We start from the raw sequence: 20,599 nt of genomic DNA on the forward strand, positions 1-20,599 counted from the left end.
TGAAAATCAGTCTAGCGGACGAAAAGAATAGGCCAGTTATCCTTCGCTAACCGAAATTTCCCCCCAAGGACATTAGCATAGGAAGGGAACATGGAGGCCCGATGTGTCCCAATATGGCGGACATTATATGCAGGAAACAGGATCAGCAGAGTGACAGGTGAGTCTTTGCTCACAATGATGCTCCCGCATCTGTGCCAATAAACTAGCATGTTGCACAGAAGTTTGGGCGTCAGATAGGATATCTATATCATGGCTGGCGGAGATCTATATCTCCACGTGGCGGCACGCTGCTCGGAGATATCGTCCGTCTTGGGCAAACTTCGCACGGAACTATGACGACATTTTTCTTAAACAGGCTGAGGAAAGCTCAGAAAAAGCACCCAGGCAGCACAAAACGTTGTCGTGTGGAACGTGAACTTGAAGAAATGTATGTTTGCAAGTTTGGAAAAGCTTTGCTTTCAGCCTTTTTTGCCGCACAGACGTGAAGTATCGCTGTCGAACTTCAATTATTTTAGCCGAGAAAAATCTGGATCCACCCCTGGTCTTGGCTGCAGGTCCTCTTGTACTACATAGTGTTGTCGGTTTCAAGGAACGTGAAAAGCATGCCTCGTATTCATCGGACAACAATGCCTGAACTTTGGGAAGTGGAAGAGCTCCTGCGTTACTTTTAGATACTAACAGTAGCAGTATTGCTTTACTTTTTTAACTTTGCAGCAAAGCTAGTATTGTGCTGTTCTCGAGTGAAGTAGCATGTTTTATGTACTCAGTTTCACTAGCAGGTATGACACCAATTACAGTCCAGCACGACATATGCTTTGTGGCAAATGCACGGTGGCCATGCAATATGTGTATCGCAACATGCTTATGTAAGATGGTCAAAAGCAGTCTCATGATAAGACATGATACTGTCACTTCTCTCTGACATGCTGTAGAACTGCGTGTTGAACTCAATGTCTTGTGGCAACTTCGGAACAATATTCCGGCTGGAATGCTAAGTGGCGTGACAATTTTGAAAGGGCCTGAATCACAAAGGGGCATGTGCATGTGGCTTTGGATCTGTCTGCACAATTTTATTAATGCGTTAGCATTAGGAGTGTCAAACTGGAAAAATCTGTGTAATGTGAGTGTATGTGTCCATGTGCGAGATGGTGAAGCCTCAGCGAGGCAGAGGTATAAGTGGACATATAGACGGGATATAAGAGGTTAAATGTAAATGGAGGTAAATGATTTGAAATTTAAGTAGTCAAATGTAATTAAGAGTAATTTAAGGTAATTAGAGTTAATTAAAGCAAGAAAGTTGAGCTTAGAGGCAATGAATGTAAGATATATATGTAATTAAGAGAAAGATTAAATGAAATTAAATATTACAAAAGGTAGTTAACAGCAATTAGAGGGGAATTGAGAGTAATTAAAGCACATAAACATAATTACAGGCAGTTAAATGAAATTCAAAATTATCTCAGATAACCTGCACTTACCTTCGGTAATTGAATGGTAATTACAGGGTAATTGAAAGTAATTGAGGCTAATTAAAGGTTCATTAAATGGACTTACACATGGCAGTTGAAAGTGTGGAACCGGAAGTCAAGTATAGACCGGAGGTGGACAACAGGAAGTGAAGTTCTATCGGGAGTGGACAACCGGAAGTCGGGTTTAGACGGACGATCGGCGTAAGATTAGACCGAAAGTTGACAACCGAAAGTTGAGTTGGACTGGAAGTATAGACGGGAAGTGGACAATCGGAACTCGGGTTTAGACCGTCAGTGAACACCCGGAAGTCTTAGTTTCCTAGAATCATTGTTGCCCTGACACACAACACTCAACCAGTGGATGAGTGCAAAATAATAAGATCGCATGTAAGTAAAACTGCATATTTTATTATGTTTTAATAGCATAATGTGCAGAGTTTGTACGATCATGCAAAGGTCATGCATTACAATGACAGAAATAAAATCTGTTAAAAACCACAGCTGGCTACCAGCTAAAAGAGAAATTTAGAAACAATTCTACGACTGTCTCTAAATATAAAATAAGTTACTGACACAGTGAAGCACGCGTGTCCTCTGTCAGCAAGAAGAGAGTGGCCGATTATCGGGCATTTCGATTGACGAGGCAGACGACAACTCTCCATCCGATGTCAAGTCTTCGAAGGGCCCCGTGGAATCGGATTCAGTGAGGGAATCGGCACTGCCCGCGAGAGCGGCAGAGATACACGTCAACGAATACGTCAGTCCCCTTGCTTTCTCGATGTTACCGAGCAAAACGTTGAGCTTGGCCACAACATCGTCAACATTCTTTTTCGTGAATACCATTGGTGGCTTGAACTTGAGGACGTTACCGTATTTGCCTTCTGTGCTTAGAAGAACGTGCTGTTCTTTCAGCCTGCAATGACATTGTAAATGAATGGTCATTACAATGTGTACGCTTCTAATCTAAGGGGCGAGCAGTTCCGAGGTAGCTCGGCTTACTTCAGTGACAGGTGCTGAGCTTCTTCGGTTGCCGGTTCCTTTGTGTGTCTGTCAAGTACGAGTTCTACCCCCACAAAGAGCCCGCAGCCACTGAAATACAGAACAATGGAAGACAATAAGTTTGTGCATGGTATCATGAACTGTCAAAAGATATCAGTCAATCAATCTTGCCCATCTCGCATAACTAATGTTTAGAGCCTGAAGTTTTAGGGTTTTACCCGATTCTTCTCCGAATTTGCACCCCGAAATGAAGGTTGCCTCTTTAGGTTGAAACCCGATTTTTACCCAGCAAACTGCCCTCACTGGGACGTCTGTAGGAAGGCACTAACTTAATTGTTCCGTAGCAGATACAGTTACATCACCATTTGTACCAAACCACTACAGTTAGTTTGAGTAAATGAGCCTGATTTCTCCACGAATTTATCGTACTGGAAGTTTTTTCACCCGAATTTGCATGAGTTTAGTGCACATGTTTATTTACCCGATTTTTACCCCCCGAATGTAGGAAAAAATATTTCCCGAAAACTTCTGGCTCTACTAATGTTCTAAACACATCTGTGCACCTGGTTTGCTCTTATTTCACGCACTTATACCCGTTTCTGCTGCTCTGTTCTACGTCACAAGTCACATAATAGGCCCTGCCAAGGGGATAGGCGACGTCACGACATACCCTCCTCCTTTCTTTGTTTTCTTACGTGCTTTTGCAAAGAATGGAAATATTTTAAAAGGTGGGGGAACAGAGGCTTTGCACACACACACACTATAGGTCAGTAGGTCTACACTATAGGTCTCTATTATATAGGACACTATAGGTCACACTATTCCTCTGGTATTATAAGGCATCTAAAATTTACGTAAATGATTGAGGTAGAGAAACAATAGAAATGGAAATAAAAAATGACAAACTCTTACCGAACATCTCCAATCAATGGATGCCTGCTCTGCAATTCTTTGAGCGAATTTATGAGATAGTCACCGACTTCTTTCGCATGTTGTTGCAGGTTCTCCTGCTCGATGACATCGAGCACCGCAGAAGCTATAGCCACGGAGACAGGGTTGCCGCCATACTATACAGCCAAAGGAGAAATCGCCAAGGTAAGAATGTTTTCACATTCGCTAATGCCTCGTGTAATGGTAATATATATATAAAATAGGAGTTTGACATTTTCCAGTGAAATGCCTTTCATGAAGAGGTGGTGAGGGGGAACCGGCACTATTTAAGTCTGTAATTCAGGGGTGAAATCATGTGCTATTGATACATTTTGGTGTCACAAGTTATTTTTTTCTTTCAATCTAGCAAGAGGCCCACAGTTAAAAGTGCATTGGCCATACATGCATTCTCGTGAGTTAGTCACAAGCACCACGTGTGGTACACCCAGATGTGCTTCGCATAGTTTAACGTTTCACTCAACTAGTATTTCCATCAGGCATGCATATACTAGACTGCTTCTAAATAGTGTATGTGATACAAAGTAACACGTGATTGGGCGTACAGCAAGAAATCGGATTTAACTCGAATCGTTCTGAAACTGGTTTGTGGGGGAATAATGAAAAGGAATTGGGTTTAACCCAAAAAGGTCACATCTTGTATATGAAGCGACATACCGTGTTGAAATATTCCACTCCCAAGTTTTCGAAGCTTGTGGCAATGTCTCTTGTAGTCACAACCATTGCAATGGGATGGCCATTACCAATAGGTTTACCCAAAGTCACAATGTCTGGGCAGACATCTAGAAAACAGAATAAGGCTAAGCAATTCACACACGCATACGCATATATTGTATTTCAAATGAAGTACATTGGCGCTGTAAGGGCACGCAATTAAAATTGCATAAGTATGAGCAGTGAAAGAGCAAACCTTCTCCTTGGAGTTGAAAGCCCCACATGTGTTCACCAATACGTCCAAATCCAGTCTGCACTTCATCAGCGATACAGACTCCACCGGCATTGCGTACATAGCTGAGAACAGGAGAGAAAGACATAGATCAAGTTATGAAAGTAGTACTCATACATTGTTACATAATAGCTAGAGCCTGAAGTTTTCGGGAAATATATTTTTCTAAATTCGGGGGGTAAAAATTGGGTAAATAAACGTGTGCACTAAATTCGTGCAAATTCGGGTGAAAAAAACTGCCAGTATGCTAAATTTGGGGAGAAATCGGGCTCAGTTACTCAAACTAACTGTATTGGCTTGGTACAAACGGTGATGGAACTGCATTTGCTGCCAAAAAAGCAAGTTAATGCATTCCTACAGACATCCCAGTGAGGGGAATTTACCGGGTAAAAATCGGGTTTCACCCTGAAGGGTGAACCTTCAATTCGGGGTGCAAATTCGGGGAAGAATCGGGTAAAACCCTAAAACTTCAGGCTCTAATAATAGCGAGCACCCGACGTCCACCCAGCAAATGGGATTAGCTGCGTTCGTTGCAGAGTACAAAAAAGAACTGCGGAGCAGAAGTAACAGAAGTTGTTCCCCCTCGACTTCACTTAGAGCACTGCGCGGGTCGCATTCTTAGGCCCAGGCACAGCCTTCCTTTGATATACCTGCCTGGGCCCGGCCCAAGACTGAATAATTTCTACATTTCTTGGCCCGGTCTGAGCCCAAGCAATTTCTAGGCTACCTGGCCCAGCCCAGTGAAACGGGCTGTAAAAGTTGACTGTGGCCAGCAAAAAGTGGGGTTACAGTGGTTACAGGGTGGGGGCTGAGTTCGGGCAAGCCCGAGTCCGTGCGGTGCTTTAACTTCACTCCTACACTCAAGTTCTTCAACGCTCAAAAACAGAGTCTACTGTTTTTGAGTGTTATTCGATCTTCGAGGACCTGACTTTTCCTTCCATGCTGCTATGTCTCCTGAAGTTTTGCCAGCAATCTCTGTCATCAATATATTATTTTCTGATTACAAAATAAGTATTTATTTTTATAATATATTTTTATAATTTATTTTTTCAATATATATTTTCTGATTTGGTCTGCCTTCGTGAAAGGGTGGAATATGTGGCCTTCTAAAGTGCTTTGAAAATGTAAAGCACATGCTTCATTAAATCTTCTTAAAGCACATGAGGTTCTGCATATTTGATGGATTTTGTTACAGTGTGAAACACGACTGAAGTATAGGTTCCCTAATACAGGTTGCCAGGCAGTTGTGCGTTGATTTACAGATACGTGTTGATAATACGGCAGTATACATTCGGCATACGTTACCGCATATCCGGAAATTCGGTTTGAGCGAGTTCGCCTTAACGAGAGTTCACTGTAATCGCACGTGATGTTTGTGCTAACAGGGCCTACACAGTTAGGACAACTGTAATGAACATGACTAAGATGTTGTGACTGTACAGCATGCACCGGACCTCTGTATGCAATTAGGGAATAAGTCGACTCACCCCCTTATTACTATTTTTGCTGTAATGACATCTACGTACCAGTATGTGCCTGCCAAAGAAAATTTAATACCGTATTGCAATTTATTGGTCCACTCCATGAGGGTAAGAAACAGGAAATGCACGTGTGTCAGTGGGATGGGCAATCAGATCATGCCCCTTTTCTCGGTTTGGTATTTTTCGACTAATCCCCTTATTGTGTACAGAGGTTCAATCGTCCACTTAGAGAGCTTCACAGTGGCCCAGCACAAGTCATCTTGTTGTTGGACGACTTCTTTGTAACACAAGGCTGCTTCAGTCGAGAGCTAGCTAAAATGCTACGAATTTTTAAAAAAATATGCATGCTCAGTGGCATTTTAACTACACTTCTGTTAATGCGATCCTGCCTGGAGACTTCGTGAAAGCTTATGTGCAATGGTACACAATAGAGCCAGTCGCTAATGATATTCAAAGGAACGGGATAGCCTATCATTATGAAGGCCTTCCCATACTATACTACAGCTATTCTCTTCATATTTTTCGTTTTTTTTTTAACTGTCTATTTGCGCAGCCGCAATAAATAATCATCCACAAATGCAACAAACAGTCAAATCCAAAATAATCAACATTAACAGCACTCTCTCATAGATGTACAAAATAGGTGCCTACTTGTAAACATTCCTCATGTAGTTCTCTGGAAGAGGAAACTGCCCACCACAGCTAACGAGCGATTCACAAATAAAAGCTGCAACGGAGCGTCCAGCAGAATGAATGCTGTTAATAATGTTCTGCACTTCATTTGCATACAAAAGGCCAATGTCTTTTCCATGATGGTCATCTGCCTTGTATTTTCCCCTGTAGGTGCATGGCAGTGGAGCCTGAAGAAAATTAAATGAAACCCATCATTAAATGTACCCCCGATGTGCTCCATACAAAAATGCTTGATTTCTTAGATGTTGAATGCCCTGTGTGAGTAATGTGTACCAGGTCAGCTGTGCACCTTGGGTTTGACCATCTCGAACACTGCTGCAAGTAGTGTGGCCATGCGCGGAGGTGGTACTTCCAAGTATTCGACTACATTGTACTGCCACACTAAAATGCCCACAACACTTTATATGCCCATAATAGTGTTCACAACTACGGCCAGGCTTTTAGGTATGAAATAGACTGTCCAGTTACTGGGAAAGTCTGACATACGAGACTGTCGTGATTTCGCTATCACAATAATGACCAGGTTATCAGAGCTCTGGACTTTAAATTTTAATGAGATGAAATGGTGATGGGTTCCAGCCCAGTTTTGTCGCCTTGCAACCATGCTCCTGGTCTCGTGAGAGCCTTGGTAGTGACAATGGGCTGGCCGTGGGTGCACGATGATGATTGTGACCAGAGGTTGGCATTTCTGGCCCCTGCTCACTCATCTCAAGCTCAGCTCTGTTTACTCACTCACTCCCTGCTCAACTCATTCGTCACATTGAGCATGAGTGAGCATACTCACGCGTGTGGATTTTGTCGAGTATATCATGTTCCTCCGTGTAGCAGCTGAATGTGTTTTGACCATGACACTGCCCTTAGCCCATGGTGTTGTTGCTGCCATTTTAACTATTCAGGATATTGAGAAGGTCTCAATGGACTATTACAATGTTTAGATTGGTACTGGGGAGGGATCTACTTAGTGGTACTCGTCCGGCTGATCTACATAGTGCCCGCAGTAGTCGGAGACTTTCGTTACCGCTCACTACAGCGTTTGCTCACTCAGTCCCTGCTCAGCTCTTCACATGCTCACTCATGCGCAACTCATTTGCCTCATTGAGCATGAATGAGAATGCTCATGAGTGAGTTTCGCCGAGGTATAATCATAACAGGACCAGGATTTGGCTACAACAGATTTCCACAGAAGTCCGACCCAAATTCACAAGCCAGATTTGACGCAAGTCCGTAAGCTAATGTATGTCCAACATATGAATCAACATAAGATGAATGAACAACCCACATTCACTGTCACGCGAGGTAGATGTCATTGAGTTAAACTTGCCAGATAGGAATATAGATACATGTGTACTGCACTATCTAGTGCAAATCTGCTGCACTTGCCTCAAAGCGATGTAGGGCATACAGTTAACTATTTTTATGCACAGTGGCTGAAGCTTAGCCAATAAAAGTGGAATTTTTTCCTTAAAATAAAAGTTTGGACTGCTGCATAATTATGACAAATCTGTGGCATTTTGAAGTTCGTGAAATCAGTCATTTACCACAATCGTTGAATGATCGAGAAATGCTTACCACATGCACAGACTTCTTTTTCTTGTATCCCCGAATGTGACTGAACTTGTAAGGGCTGATGGCAGTTGTTGACGTGAGGTGACCATGGTATGCACTATGGCATAAGAGGAGAAGAGTGTTTCACAAATTGACTAGATAAGGACATAAAGAAAATACGATGAAATCTCTTACCCATCAAGACAAATGACATCTTTATTCTGAGTGTGAGCCTGCGCAAGTCTCAATGCCAAGTCATTAGCCTCAGACCTGAAGAGAGCAACAAAGGGAGTTTTGTACCATTCGAAACATCATGTTGTTCATTCAAATGGTGAATGAAGTAAGTTGAGACCTTACCCAGAGTTGACAAAGTAGCACACAGAGAGCTTGTTGGGGAAATAATTTGTGATTCTTTGAGCGTATAAGACCAAATTGTCATGCAGGTAACGAGAGTTTGTGCTGAGATTTGCCATCTGCTCCGAGCCAGCCTTGACAACGTGGGGGTGGCAATGGCCGACTGTAACACAAAAAAAGGAAATCCATGTTGTGTGCAGCAAATTTATCAACCGCTTGTGCCACATGCTTGGCTAAACTGTAGAACTCTATAGCGAGTAAACGCGCTTATTTATGCGTCGGTTATCAGTAATCAGTCGAAGTAGTATCAGGTCGAAAATCAGTACGAGAGGTTCCGCAGAGCATTACTATCCTGTTTGCAAGACCAGCTTCGTGTTCTTTGTGTCCTTGTATACAACACGATTAGGGCTGTTGGCTTTGTGGCCTGTTAGTCACTCACCGTGTGCAACGTTGTTAATGCAATCCAAGTACTCGTTGCCCATCTCATCATACATGTACTGGCCTCTGCCCTGGACAATCTTGAGTGGACCATCGTTTTTGAAGAATACCGTGCAAGACGTCCTAGACAGGAAAAATCCACAAACGCGGGCGTGAGTCACAGAGGCCGAAATGGACAAGCAAATGCACTGTTAACAATCTTGCAAGCTGCAGACCCAGTGTTGTAACTTTGCAACAAATCAGAAAGGGGTCCCCTGCAGCAAGCAAAACCAGCACACAGTACGTGACCTGTTTGGGGAGGGGAAGGGTGTCATCTGAAAGGAGAAAACGCTGCTGGAAAAACAAAAACGGAACCAGACAGAGCAGCACTCCGCAGGACCGTCGGCATGTGCCGGCTGAGCTGCAAACTCGCCAGTTCAAACACGCACTGAAAGAAGCACGAAAGGAGGAAAGGAGGAAAACAAAAATTTACCTTCCCCTCTCTGAAAGTTAAACCACGGATGATGAGCATGTGCCGCATCATGATGGAACAAATGCTCTTTAAATCTGCGATTGAAGCGGCTTAAAAGTTCGCCGAGCATGTCACGAGTCCGGCTTGGCGATGCGTAGAAGTCAGTCATCCGTGGCGGAGTCTGCGGAGGCACTTGGGGTCGGGCAGTCGAAGTTGGGTGTTGAGGACGAATCAGCAGCGGTTTGTCGGGGGATTTCATCTTGGTAGTCGAATGTCAGACAGTGGGCAACGTAAGGTGGTTGTTAAGACTTGTGGGGTGCCTATAAGGAAACTAACAGGTTGAAGTCTGGTTAGTGACAATCATCGAAAGATGGTGGGTGGGCAAAGACAGGAGAGCGTGCGATCACTTTAATGGCACAGAAAGAGTGCTCTGGTGCGTGCAAACGGCAACTCTGAAAACAACCATGTGCTTCCTTCTTATCACTTTTTCTGGAAAGGAACCACCTGTGAGATGCCTGTGAGTCACAGAGAGGTTTACTTTTGGCAAAACCGTTTAGCTAGTTGCCGATGGCAGCAGTGCTCGGTTTGAAGATGCTTGTCGGTTCGTCTCAAGTAGTGGTCCTACTTGCAATGCTTTGTCTACGCAGACGAGACACAGATGTTCCACAAGACAGTTCACGATTACTTTTTGAATCACTGTGGGGGTTTGAATCACTGTAAGCTATCGTGTGCCCAAATCAAGCCTGCAATTGTGCCACGGGCATCTGTTAAACGGGGATGTGCACTTATTTTACAATTGTCTCCTCAGATAGTGATCAAACGAAGTAATGCTGGCTATCCACCATTAACTGTGTTAACTAACCTCGACCGATTGCGAAATCTGTACAGAACACCTCTAACGTTTGCCTGACTCTGAGTCGACGAAATTTTCGCAAAACAGTGGCAATTTCTGCAAGTCGATGCACATCGCCGTGTGAAAATTAAAAAAAACTACTGATTGTTGCCATCCGAGGAGATATACTAAAAATAAGATTGGATCCTGCAGAGTACGAGTACTCAAGCAATCACGAAACTCAACGTATGTTCAGATAAAAAGGAGCACATCAGCTTGAATCCACGAGGAGCATGAATGCATGAGGAGATTAGACTTACCCAATGTACGTTTCCCGGAGACGTATAGTCTCATCTTTGCTTATTTTCTGCAACGCAACCTTCGTTGTCTCCATTGTGAGTGGCGTTCAGTTAAGATCAAAAGATCCGGAAGACAAGGAATATGGCGGTATCAGTAAGCACTGAAGACAACGCTTACTCTGCACCACGTACTCGTACTGCCCGTACTGTGTACACGTTTACTGTTGCTTATAATGAAGGCCCGGACGGCAGAAGCAGCCGCGGATTGGCTAATATGGGCCACTCTCCCATTCACAGCCAATCCGATCGCTCTCCCGGATGACGTGTTGTTGCCATGGCACCCTGCAGCAGATCCACTCAGAGGATGGAGAGAAATTTGTCAAATAACGGAGATCACTGTTGTGACAAAATCGTTTCTTTTACATTTTTGATTACCTCAATCTGAAATTAGCATTTTGAGCGTCAAATAACAGGAATGCAAATTGCGGCAGATGTGGTACAGCGCAATGCACGGCAGCCGGTGGCTGTGTTTGGAGTCGGACAGCTGGAGTGGGAACAACACATGCTGTGCACGTGATTAGATCATGACGCGGGCGTGGTTCCCTTGTGGGGGAATGTTCTGCGTTCTGCCTTGCGACCTGCGCGGCGCGGCGCGCGGCTTGCGAGGATATGGATGCGCAGTGGGTGTGGTAAAGTGTAACGAGTAAGGACATAGTAGATAATTTGTGTCTGTGGGGCGCGCAGTCCCATGTCGAAGTGGCAATTTCGAGCGTCGCCTGGAGGTCTAGAAAGAAGGCAACAGAAGAAAATTGGGAAAACGACAGCACGTGTCGGTAGCGGTACGTCAACTAGCTGGGGTCAACAACACTGTCTGAAAGCAGTACAAACGTTCGAAGCACCAAATGTCACTCGCAAACGGGGCAGTGATCTGAACGAAATGTGCATGTGTATTGTATACTTTAAGGGGGTGTAGACATATCGCAGCAATTTAAACTGGCACACAGCACAGAAGAATCGTACGCTGTCACTTTTACGCACGTAAGGGATAGCGTACGATGTACGAAAACTCTCTAATATATAATTGGGCGAACACTATAATGTTATATAACACTATAACATAATATATAAAAAACTATAACACATTCATTGGCTGACTGAAGCATGACGCAACTACGGCATCTGGACTAGTCACACTCCCGATTGATGAACACATGCTACTGTTTGAGAGACTACAATAATATCTAGTTAAACCAAGAAGAGAAATCTACTGAAAGTCCAATTGCATTGTGGTGGCTGGCAGATATCGTATCGCTGCGTAGCACTTCATGATGCCTATAGTCGTACACTTGAGGAACAATCTCCAGCTATCCCTTCTCTCCATGCACTCTGTTAGGTCGTCGTTAGTCGAACGTCATCTCGAAAACGATTTATTAACAGATTAAACTGGATTACAATAGATGAACGTTTCATGCATGCTGCCTCCCATCTTCTTCTTGGCGATGATGATCATGACGATGTCTTCGTCGATGGCGCTTCTCCTCCTCGCCTCCCGACCCGCACCTAGCGCCGGCTAACACGTCCCACCGTGCGAGATTGCGTCCTCGCGATCATCGACCAAATAGTCTGCCATCCAGCGTGGGGGTCGCCGGGGACGTCTCGGTCGTGCTGTGTTAAGAATTTCCTCGGTGTCGGTGCCAACGTCCAGGATTGGTTGGTCCGAATATGACTTCAGTTGTGTAGATATCGCCAGTCTCTTTTGCTTTGCACCCTCCGGCGTCGTCTTTTCTATCTCGTATGCGCCGTGGTTGATTTTGGTTATCTTGTAGGGTCCGTCAAAGGCAGGCGAAAGTTTGCCTTCGCGAATATGCGTACGGTACAAAACATCGTCACCAAGTGCAAAAGTTGGATCACGGTGCCTTTGGTCGACAGTTTTCTTCATTTGGGCTAGGTATTCTGTGAGGCTTGCGCGTGCCGCTTCTCTCCTCTCTGTGATATTTTCATCGCGGGCTTCTTTATCGGTTTCGAGCTCGTTGTCGATGGGGTATCTAGGAGAAAAATTGAAGAGAATTTCAAATGGAGTGATCTGGAGGCCTGCGTGAAGTAGGTTGTTCACTTGGAACGTTGTTCTTCGCAGGTAGTCGCTCCAATTGTGGATGTCTCCATTGACGTTCTTTCGTAGAATGTGCAAAATTTTGCTATTGGCGCGTTCCACGAGCCCATTGGTTTCTGGTGCATACGGGACTGTCAGTACTCGTCTGATGTGTCGGTCTTCAAAGTATTCTTGCGCTGCTCGTGATGTTAGTACCTTGTCATTATCACTGATGATCACTTCTGGTGTTCCAAAAGCCTGTAGGATGTCGTCCTCGATGAATCGTAACAAGTGTTCTGTGGACTTGTCTCTGACGGCCCTTGTGATTATAAATCTCGTTGCCAGGTCTACTGCGGTGATGAAATACTTATTTTCATCATTGGAGTTGATTGGTCCCACGTGGTCTATTGCAATTGCCTGGAATGGTACGTCTGGTGGTTCCCTTGGTAGCAGTCTTCGTGGCTGCACGCCAGTTGGTGTGTTGTATTGCTGGCATTGATCACAGCCCTTGACGTATGCAGTGACGTCACGTGACATTCCTGTCCAATAGTATCGTCTTTTGATTCTGGAGATAGTGCGCTGAGTGTCTCCATGACCGCCGTTGTCGTGGTAGCACTGTAACACTGCTTCTTTGAGAGATGATGGAATCACCATCTGTAGGACCTCTTTCCCATTGAGCGTGGTAACATACATTAAAGTTCCGTTTTTAAGCTTGTAGTCCTTGTGGCTCTCTTCGTCTCCTTCGAGCGCACTCATGATCTGTTTCAGATCTTTGTCATTTCGCTGTGCTATGTTGATGCGAGAGTCTTCAGCTCGTATCACACACACATGTTGGACTTTGGTAGGGATGCGTGAAAGACCGTCGGCCATTACATTATTTTTCCCAGGCATGTGTCGTAGTGTGAAGTTGTATGTCGAAAGGTCTAGCATTATGCGAGCGAATCGTCTTTTCGGATCCTTTTTGGACATTATGTGGCTGACTGCCCAGTTGTCTGTGAAGATGTCGAAAGCAGGCAGGCCTTGTAGATAGTGGTGGAACCGCTCTGTGATGGCCCAGTGAACTGCTATTGCTTCAAGTTCTGTTGAATGTTTATGCTGGTCGGCATGAGGTACCTTCTTACTTGCATACTCAACGACTCTTTCGTCAGATCCGTGGAGTTGAGTTAGGACTGCTCCAAATGCTGACTGCGATGCGTCCACGTACACCTTTGTTGGCAAGTCTGGGCTAAAGTTGGCTAGTATAGGTGCTTCCGTTAATTTTTCCTTAAGCGTGTCCATTGCTGTTTGGCACTCGGGATTCCATGTCAGTGGTGTGTCATTTTTTGTCAAATCGGTTAGGGGTTTAGCGATCCTGGCGAAACCCTTGATGTACTTCCTGTAATGCGACACAAATCCAAGGAATGAGCGCAGGTCCTTCTTGGTTCGTGGTACATCATAGTTGTTTACGGCTGCTGTTCGTGCTGGGTCGATGGCAATACCATCTTGTGACAGAATCAGTCCCAAAAAGGGTATGCTCTTTGACATAAATATGCATTTGTTGATGTCGATGCGCAGTCCAATATTGAGGATGTTCTTGAGCGTGCGGTCAAGTAATTTGACATGGTCTCTCGTGTTGCTGGTGAAAATACACACGTCGTCCATATAGACAGCAACATGTCCCGTTTCGACGAGTTCTCGTAGTCCCTCATTCATTATGTTTTGCATGGTGGCAGGTGCTGTTGTTAGCCCAAAAGGCATTCGTAGTGGTTCATAGTGTCCGCTTTCTGTCACGAATGCAGCTTTGTGAATGTCGGTCTCTTTGATAGGTACATTAAGAAATGCTTTTTTGATGTCAAGCTTGCTGAAGAACTGTGCTCCAGATGTCTTTCTCAAGATGGAGTCTATTCGCGGCATGGGGTATGCTCGTTGAACGGTCTTGGCATTCAGAAATCTGTAGTCGATACAGAGTCTCTTTGGTGTAGAGTCATGATGTGGTTGATCTACAACGATCACCGGTGAGGCGTAACTCGATGTTGAGTGACGGATGATTCCTCTGTGCAACCAGTCATTGATTTCCTTCTCGATGAATTGTCTGTTGGTTTCCGTTGCGCTGTATGGTTGCATTCGTACTGGCTTGTCGTCGTTTAGCTCAATTTCGTGTTGAACCGTGGTGCACTGACCCAAATCGTCGTCAGGTTTCGTGAAGACTGATGAGTTTCTTCTGAGCACGTCCTTCATAGCTTCAAACTGCTCAGTTGTAGCGTTGGAGGCATTTTTGAGATGCGTCACGAGGTGTTCAGCCTCATTTGGTGTCGGAAGTTGTCGAGAGTCTTGCTCGATTTTGATGCTGCCGGGTGACATGGATACTGTTCCGCATGACATATACATATGGGGCAGAGTTTCATCGTTTGTTGTGGGTACTCCTGGTGGTCTTTTGAAGACTTCTATCAGATTTGTATGTGCAACTGCCAGTGCCACTGACTCTTTTTTCGTGAAGTCTGCCTTTGGTATCCACTCAACACTGAAGCTGTTCTCGTTGCAGCGTTCAACATAGTCGAAGGGGATTGCCTTTCTCCAATCGAGTCCGATGATTACTGAGTGCGGTATTTCCCGGCTCACACAAGCTTGGACAGTGGCTGTAGCGCATCCTATTGAAATGAGCGCTTGAGTGACTCCTAGTGGCTGGCTCGTGTTTCCAAATGGTCCTCGCAGCACAGTTTCGTTATCCGGGACGATGTGGAAGTTGTGGCAAGAGGCGAAGTCTTCGGATAGGAGAGTTGTAGCAGAGCCTGTGTCCCACATCACTTCTGTTGCAATGCCGTTGACTGTTGCTGGCAGGACAATGACATTCTGTTTACTGCTTGGGTGTGCAGTCACAACCTTGTTAACATGCTTCTCTGAGGTGATATGTTTCGGGGGTGTGGTGCGATCAGTGCGTTGTTGCCATCGTCTTGTTGCCGCGGCCTTTTGTTCTGGCGTTCGTGTGTCTGGCTGGTCACACTGTCGGGCTCGGTGTCCAGTCTTGAGACATCTTGCGCATGTGTCTGATGGTATTTTCCCAAGTTTAACAGTTGTCTCGGGAACTTGCGGTGCTGGTGGGCTTTTGTGGCTCGGTACCGTATTTGGCGTTTGTTGTTGGAATCGGGGTGCCCCGTTTTGCACGGCAGTGCTCTTGTTGTGACCTCGGTTGTACTGCCCTTGTCTCTCGATCTGGCTTGCATACTGCAGGAACTCACTTAAAGTTCCTTGACGTAGATCGTAGTAAGCGGCAAGAATCGGTTTCTCTGCTGCATTTGACACACCTTGTATTAGCCAGTCGACGATGTCTTCGTTGGACAGATCGTAGTGCCCTCTTCGTATAAGTTCCAAACGAGAGTACATGTAGTCCACTATTGATTCATTCGGCTGCTGTCTTCTATTGTTAACTTGTGCAATCCATTGACAGAATAGGAGAGGCCTGTCAAATTCGTTCTCCAGGGCTGCCACCCATTCGTCCCACTTTTTGTGAGCAATGCCGTCTGTCTTCTGCCACTCCATTGCGCGTCCTCGCAGTCGTGTAATTGCAGCACTCAATGTTGCGGCCTCACTCCATGATGATAAGTCGCGCATGGATTCCACCGCCGCAATCCACTCTTGTAAGTTGTTGTCCGTTCCGTCATACGTGGGTAATGTCGACGTCAAGTCGGGTCCTGTCGTCACGTGGACGGGCCCAGCCTGTCTTTCGAGAACGTGCGCTATCATTGACATTGTGGTGGCTAACATACTGGCAATGTCGGAGTCTGTGTACATTCCTTGTTGAGGTGATGGTGAAGCTGCGGCCTGGGACATAATCGTTTGGGGCTTGGTCTCGCCTTCATTGTCCTTCGTGCCGTGTCGTGGGCTTTCAGGCTCCTCTTGCTTCTTGTCGCTTGATATGTCCATTTTCCTTTGGCTTTTTCTCGTGATGCCCGATGACTGTAGGGCGAGCACGTTTGTCTTGACGAACTGGCTCATACGTGCACCTCGTGGTAATGGCTCTCAGGGTGTCCTCTCATTTTGGTGGTTTTCGATGCTCTATTTGATGACGTGATTGCTTCGTGGTCGTTTTCCTCGTCGCCATGTTAGGTCGTCGTTAGTCGAACGTCATCTCGAAAACGATTTATTAACAGATTAAACTGGATTACAATAGATGAACGTTTCATGCATGCTGCCTCCCATCTTCTTCTTGGCGATGATGATCATGACGATGTCTTCGTCGATGGCGCTTCTCCTCCTCGCCTCCCGACCCGCACCTAGCGCCGGCTAACAACTCGTACACTCGGCGCATTGTGCTGCTTGCATTGCAGCAGCACATCGATAACATATTGTTACAGGTTACAATAGGTCCGAGTTTGTAGAATACTTGGTTCTGAGGATAACAAGTGGCATCCCCCACCAAGTCACGTTATCTGTATGCACACAGACCCAGCAAAAACCGTGATGAAAACTGAGAAGTGAGTTGGATATATATATATATATATACAAAAGCGCTTCTAATGCCTCGATCCAGCAAGGGTCCGTTTGGTCTAGTTTTCCAGGTATATATATATTTTTTTATTCCGTGTTAGCGCTGCGAAGCAACTGTGGCTATGAGCGGCGTACAGATGTGGACAGATGGAGAAAGGACAGCAAGAAGGAGTGCGGGTTAGTGTGCGTCCTGGGCCGACTTCAGAGGGAACTGTGCCGACATTATTCTGGAAAGTCTTCGGAAAACCCAGGGAAAACCTCAGACAGCAGGACCGGTGGGTGTCCAGGTATACCGAATGCAAACGAGTTTCGCCGAACAATGCCGTCTACCACATTCTTTTAGCGTAAGGTTGCGGGTTCGATCCCGGCCGAGGACGCCAGCAAGTTGGTGGCATGGGTACGGCTCGCGTCAAAGTTAGCTTGAACACCGCTCGAGCCTGCGAAGCGGGAAGGGAGTCGCCCAGGCAGCGCCTATACATTCTTAAAAAAAAGCGGTGAGCTGTAACTCCTTTTTTGGGGAGTACACCCTTGCCATATATATCCTTTCGAGAGTAATTGTACACCCCGAAGGGAGTGATATATGTGGCAAGGGTGTACTCCCAAATAAAAGGAGTTACAACGCACCCTTTTTAAGAGTTCGGCAGAAAACAACGGCTACATAACGAGGGTCACCCCCTTAAACATTACCAAAACAGCATCTGCCGTTATTTCTACCAAGCACCACCAGGTTGCGCGGGGCGGAATGGCGTTCAACTTAACTCTGATGCGAGCTGTACGTTGCTTAGATACTAAAACGGCAAAGTGGGGTTAGTTGGTAACTGGCAGTGGCGGATCCGGGGGGGGGGGGTAAACTTTAGTTTATACATTGGGTCTCCTCTCTCTCCCCTCCCCCACTACGCGCTTCGACAAAGAACCCCTCCCCCAAAGTGCCAAAGTGAGGACTGGATCCGCCTTTGGTGACTAGTAGATATGATATATATAAGCAGCGTGAGTTATGAAATACTGCGTAAAATATAGTGTACCGTGTGGTGAGATTTCCGTGCGTGTCAAAGAAATGATCATCGTTGTCTCGCGACGTAAATAGCCACGCATTCTAAATTATCGTTTAGCGGAGCTTTTCGAAAGGGTGTGTTTTTGAACGACGCTTCCCCTGACGCATTTTAGCAACAGATGTTTTTGAGACGTGCAACATTTACTGCGCCGTAACAAAACATCCGCGTCGTTCACGTGCCGAACAAACGACCTCTGTTATCGGGAAGGGCAAAAAAATAGGAGGTGCGGCGATGGGCGTTAACTTCGTTAGCTGGGAAGGTGCCAGCGCTCCCATCTTGCGTCTTCCTTGGGACGCGCAGAAACACTATATCATAGCGTTTCCGAGATAATTCGCGGTCTCACAGGTCTCTGAAACACTATATTATGTGCTTCGTGACGCAAATAAAATGATACAGTTGCATGACGATACGGTGTGCATGTTGTGAACACGTGTACGATATAATAAATAAATAAATGAGGTTTTTACGTCGCGAGACAATTGAGCGTGTACGATAGTATAATGACTGGGATTGCACAGCAGCGCACTGACCAACAGTGTTAACTACTTCCAGTTCTATAGCTTGTAAAGAACGTGCCTCTCATGCGTTGAGAACCACCACGCGTCAAACATTTTGTTTTCCTTTCTTGCAGTAAGTAGTAAGCTCGTACTGACTATGGCTCGCTGTCACCAACGCCGATTATCATTTGAACCCGAGATCAACGGTTTCCACTAAAGAGAGTTACTGTCACTGAAGCATTCATGACGTCACCAACTAACGTTTGTAAAAAAGAATGAGTGTTGGCTTCAAGTTTTAGCAGCCCTTGAGTTCGGTTCAAAGTTAACCAGCGTTGGTGAAACGGGGCCTATATGGGGAATATAATCGTCAATGCATATCTCTGTAGCGTATTACAGTGTACGATCTCTGCGAACTACATACTCGTAATACAAAACGAGCTGATGAGAGTACCACGCTTTAGTGACCCCAATTGACCTGAGTCTCCCCAACTAACAGTAATGTCAGTAAAGTTAATTTAAAAGGTGAAATGAACAAACAGACTCTTTCAGCACGAATTCATTTTCGCCCTTGCAACTGTTTGAATTGCTCTGTCATGGTTTTTGCTTTGCACGAACTTCCTTTGAATTATTATATAGTAGCTACTTAATGAACTCTTTCCACACCCGTGTCATAGTCATCATTTATCTCTTGTTGTTACTTCCTTCCGCACAGCCATTTCTATTGTTCATGTACTGGTAACTGGTAAGTGAAATTGGTAGCTCACCAGCCAAAGAAACAGATTGGTTGTTCACACCATCGAGACCACCTCCAAAATTAGTCTCCATATTTTGTTTATATATCTGACCTAGTCCAAACAGTTAGTCACCTACCCTGAAAGATATGTACGACCAGATGTAATCGACATCAATTAATCATGGACTATATATTCAATCAAGCAATTGTCGATTGACCACGATCGGTGAAACGAAATGGTCTGCCACCACCAGCATCCACTGTCAGCTTCCGGTGGCTCCCCAAGGTCACGAAAATCCATCAGACCCCCCCCCCCCCCTCCCTGACCGTCAATGAAACCCCACCATCGATATCCTCGCCACCTTGGGGTGTACCAGAAGAGCCCATACTGTTGTCGGTTCAGTCAATTCTTTGCTTGTACTTCGACTTTTGAGCCATGAGCGTCGCCAGCTTCTTATCTTTTCAAGTACATACCATAACAGTGGAGAAATTTTTGAAAGAGGCGCCCAAGTCCACTCGTTGAATGGCTGGACGCATATTTCCGTCAGCATTGATAGTACGCGGAAAGAAAGGTCCGCTTGACTCCGTGTTACCTTGCCACGTGTGTAGGGAGTCTAGGGACACTCCTGCACTGAGCGCTGCCCTGAGAATGCCATACTTAGGTCTCCCTGCCACAATAGCGATGGCGGTTATATCGCGCATAAGGCGACGACACAGTTATGCGGAGCACGTGGAATCGAACAGTATATAGGAGATATAAGGCAAACGGCTGCCGAAAGAATTAAGCTTTCATACACGATGAATGAACAACAACAATTACATAAATGACGATGAGAAGAGGTGTCTCACCACAACAATTGCGGTACCATACCTCAGTGCATGTGGGATAATATACGAGTGGAGTGACGATGAAAAAGATGGGGCATACACACATGACACACGCAAATGAGATATCACACACGCGGGTGCGTCGTAACTGATGGGTATAGTAGTTCATCCGGTCGGCCACCGGAGGTGAATGAGGAAGTTGAATGAAAAGAACCAGAAGAGCAGGAATCATATGAATGCTCGGGACATTCAGAGTAGTGAGACGATGTCATGCCGAATTTATCCGATCCGCCATCGCGACGTTAGCATATTTGGTGCAAACACGAGCAACGTTTTGTTACATTCCAGGGTGGGTGCAACGTTTGTCAGAAGTTTTTCTTTCGTTTCCGGGAAGTCTTTCAGGACGGACGTCGGCATAGTTTCCTCTGAAATCAACCCAGGGCACCGCTACCCCCCTTTGTTCATGTCCGCGATACCGCTA

The 20,599-nt window shown here is 45.5% G+C and overlaps 2 protein-coding genes across 3 annotated transcripts in view; one reads left to right on the forward strand and one right to left on the reverse strand.

The window, feature by feature from the left end:
- Positions 1-1,857: 1,857 nt before the first annotated feature.
- LOC135368605 (5-phosphohydroxy-L-lysine phospho-lyase-like) lies at positions 1,858-11,762 on the reverse strand. 2 transcript variants are annotated; one of them, XM_064601994.1, is made up of 11 exons: positions 10,477-11,762; positions 8,875-8,996; positions 8,439-8,598; positions 8,277-8,351; positions 8,106-8,199; positions 6,495-6,703; positions 4,327-4,427; positions 4,074-4,198; positions 3,381-3,535; positions 2,469-2,558; positions 1,858-2,382 (listed from the first exon to the last, which is right to left on the reverse strand). In XM_064601994.1, the coding sequence occupies exons 1-11, from the start codon at positions 10,548-10,550 to the stop codon at positions 2,067-2,069; spliced, it is 1,521 nt and encodes a 506-aa protein (XP_064458064.1). In that variant the 5' UTR covers positions 10,551-11,762; the 3' UTR covers positions 1,858-2,066. The 2 variants fall into 2 exon arrangements, with proteins under 2 accessions (XP_064458064.1, XP_064458065.1); XM_064601995.1 differs by lacking the exon at positions 10,477-11,762 and adding an exon at positions 9,346-10,470.
- The window catches only part of LOC135368606 (la-related protein 7-like), a 175,204-nt gene continuing 158,063 nt past the window's right edge, over positions 3,459-20,599 (forward strand). The window contains exon 1 of the mRNA XM_064601996.1: positions 3,459-3,563. The gene's annotated coding sequence lies outside the window, so the exon portion shown is untranslated. The remainder of the gene's footprint in view (positions 3,564-20,599) is intronic.

This window comes from Ornithodoros turicata, chromosome 9, assembly GCF_037126465.1.
Source record: "Ornithodoros turicata isolate Travis chromosome 9, ASM3712646v1, whole genome shotgun sequence".
Taxonomy (NCBI): Eukaryota; Metazoa; Arthropoda; class Arachnida; order Ixodida; family Argasidae; genus Ornithodoros; species Ornithodoros turicata.

Coding starts and splice junctions, on each gene's coding strand:
- LOC135368605 (XM_064601994.1), bottom strand. CDS start 10,550: ATGGAGACAACGAAGGTTGCGTTGCAGAAAATAAGCAAAGATGAGACT. Junction 3,536..4,073: donor GAGTGGAATATTTCAACACG/GTATGTCGCTTC, acceptor TTGGCTGTATAG/TATGGCGGCAACCCTGTCTC. Junction 2,559..3,380: donor CCATTGATTGGAGATGTTCG/GTAAGAGTTTGT, acceptor TCTGTATTTCAG/TGGCTGCGGGCTCTTTGTGG.